At 44.8% G+C, this 3,169-nt stretch overlaps 1 protein-coding gene across 1 annotated transcript; it reads left to right on the forward strand.

The window, feature by feature from the left end:
• Window positions 1-368: 368 nt before the first annotated feature.
• LOC133792337 (predicted GPI-anchored protein 58) lies at window positions 369-972 on the forward strand. Its single transcript, XM_062230240.1, has 2 exons — window positions 369-779; window positions 853-972. The coding sequence occupies exons 1-2, from the start codon at window positions 369-371 to the stop codon at window positions 970-972; spliced, it is 531 nt and encodes a 176-aa protein (XP_062086224.1).
• The last annotated feature ends 2,197 nt before the right edge of the window (window positions 973-3,169 follow it).

The raw sequence follows: 3,169 nt of genomic DNA on the forward strand, positions 1-3,169 counted from the left end.
CCGTCCAGCACCCCACGGGCTGCTGCTCCCCCCACCCCAAAGGGAAAACGGAAAAAGTAGGCCACCGAACCTCACGAGCCCCTCAACGAATCTTCGGACGAGAACGGTACTGATCTCTCGCTCTTAGATAGCTTGCCAATTCCCTGTCACTTATTTGACAGGGTTGGCAATTTTAAGTACGCTCCAAATTTATATTCAACCTTCTTCATGCCAGAGAGTGAGTGTAAGACTAGTAGAGTTTATAATGTAGTGACCAGTAATGATAGCTCAGGTATTTCACTTACAATTTTTTCTGTCTCTTTTCCTGACATAACATACTTAATTGTTTATACTATCTAACTGTTCGAATATTTGCTTCTTTCCCAGATATGGACTCTGAGAGCACCCCTGAAGCTCCCAAAGCTCCCGTGAGCAAAAAGAAAGCGAGCAAGAGGCATCCTGGGGAAAGCAGCAAAATGCCTCAGGCTAAGAAATCTCGCACTACAGGCCTCCCAGAGGACGGACCCTTAGCCAATGCAACACCACCCCCTTCTCCTCACGAGCAGCAGACTCCCCCTGCTCCTGCTGGGTCGACACCGTCTCCACTGACCCCAACTGATCAGACTCAGCAGGTCGGTGCTGCTTCCACTGGGGTCGACATAACAAGTCATGCCTTCAGATCAGTCAAACACAAGGTCGCAAAAATTGTGAAGAACGATCACTGCCGAGAGGCGATGGCTGCGACTGAGACAATGGATGTCGACCAGATCCTAACCCGCGCCTTGAATGAATTTGCCAGTGTAAGTTATCTTTTTCTATGGAGACGGTTTCTTTTATACTCGACAGTTAGTCTAATCTTTTCTCTTATTGCAGGCATTTCTAACCCTTACTGCCGGTCAGCTACGCTCGGGCGCCGTCACCGAGCAGTCCAAATCTTTGAAGCAACGACATGCTGACGAACTCAAGGCTGCCGAAACAAAACACGCTGAATAGCTTGTGGCGGTGCTCGAGGAGAAGAACAAACTGGCTGATGAGTTAAAGGAGAAGCAAAATTCTCTGGATAAGGCCGTCGAATAGAGGGACTAGTTCAAGGATTCTAACCGCATTAACTACCCGAGGCTAAAAAGCTCGAGTAGGAGTTGATCGCGAGCAGACAAGAGACTAAAACTTTGGAAGGCCGGATCGAGGAGCTTGAAAAAGCCAATGCCAGCAATTTGGAAAGGTACAAGAACGCCACGAGTAAGTGTTTTTATGACTTCTGGAAACACAACCAAGGGTCGGACTTCAGCTACCTTCCCGAACGCGCAAGGCAAGCCGAGATAGCCTGCTGCGCTGCTCGACTGGTAGAAGAGGAGAGGGCAAGGGTTCCTACCTTGCCCGAAATCTCCTTGGCGACTGGCATGGATGGGGCGGACAATGAAACTACAGATGTCGTCGACCAGGGTACCCCTCCAGATCCTCTAGGTTGGTAGTCTGCTATTTCTTTTAATCTTTCAAGTACTCGACCTACGGGTCGTAATGTAAAGACAATAATTTTTTATTGCTGCATGGGCAACTATTTTCCTTTTAATCAAACAATTACATCCGAGCAGTACTGCTCGCGGTGTAAAGTAATTCATTTTTGATATTATAACACCTTTTTATTTTATTATAATATCTATTCGCATGATCGAACTTAGCATAGCACTTTGGTTTGATTTAACAAAATGCAAATTTTGAAAAATACTCTAAGTACCCTAGTATGCTTTCACTTATTTTGCTCATGTGTTTACATACCTTTTAATGAAATGCTTTGCTTACTTGTACCTTATATGCTCCCCAAGTGATCGAGGATCTTTAGGTCCTTGGTCACTTGCCTTGACCAAAACCTGTTTGAACAATGCTGCTCGGAGCAAAATAATTGAAATTGTAATACAGCAAAACAACACACGTAATGAGCAAATACTTGTAATAAATAAAATAATTGGCAAGAAATGACTGGCTGCGCACAGTCCCTTATATTTCTCGTAATAAATGGACGAAACATGTCTGTACGAGTGATCAATAAGATCTTACACTTATAAGCTATCGGTCACATAAAATGACCAACCCTTTTTCAAAACTTGTAAAAAGTAAAAATAATACAAGCCAATTCTTTAAGAAGAATTTGTTATTGATAGTACTTGCATAGGTGTTCTCCATTCCAATAGTGAGGAACGAGATCTCCGTTCAAGCGAGCAAGTCTATAGGTGCCTGGGTGAAGGACTTCTTCAATTTGGTATGGCCCTTCCCAATTAGGTCTGAGTACTCCAGCAGCTTGGTCGCGGGTGTTTAGAAAAACTCTTCGGAGTACAAGATCTCCAACGCCAAACTTTCTTTTTCGCACTTTAGAGTTGAAATACCGGGCGACCTTTTGCTGGTACACAGCTACTCGGAGTTGGGCTTGCTCCCGTTTCTCATCGATCAAATCGAGGGATTCCATCAATAGCTAGCTGTTCGAGCCTCGGTCGTACGTTATTCTGCGATGAGAAGGCGGATCTAATTCAACAGGCAACATAGCTTCATATCCATAAGCCAAAGAGAACGGAGTATGACCCGTTGCTGTTCGGTGGGAAGTTTTGTACGACCAAAGTACTTCAGGCAATTGTTCTGGCCATGCCCTCTTAGCTTCTTCTAGTATTTTCTTCAGTGTATCCTTCAGCGTTTTGTTGACTGCTTCAACTTGTCCATTTTCTTGGGGATGAGCGACTGAAGAGAAGCTCTTGATAATACCATGCCGCTTGCAGAAGTCCGTAAATAAATCACTGTCAAACTGGGTGCCATTATCAGAGACGATCTTCCTTCGCAATCCATAGCGACAAATGATGTTTTTGATCTCGAAATCCAGCACTTTCTTGGTCGTTATGGTTGCAAGCGGTTCAGCTTCGGCCCACTTGGTGAAGTAGTCGACGGCAACCACAGCATATTTGACACCGCCTATTCCCATGGGCAAAGATTTTATTAGGTCGATACCCCAAACTGTAAACGGCCACGGGCTTTGCATCTGTTTAAGCTCATTAGGGGCTGCTCGTGGGATTTTAGAGAATCTCTAGCATTTTTCACATTTTCTCACGAATTGCATCGAGTCTTCATTCATTGTGGGCCAGAAGTATCCTTGCCTTAGGATCTTTTTTGACAAACTCTGCCCCCCAGCGTGGTCTCCACAAAAACC

The sequence above is a fragment of the Humulus lupulus genome, chromosome 7 (genome assembly GCF_963169125.1).
Source record: "Humulus lupulus chromosome 7, drHumLupu1.1, whole genome shotgun sequence".
NCBI lineage: Eukaryota > Viridiplantae > Streptophyta > Magnoliopsida > Rosales > Cannabaceae > Humulus > Humulus lupulus.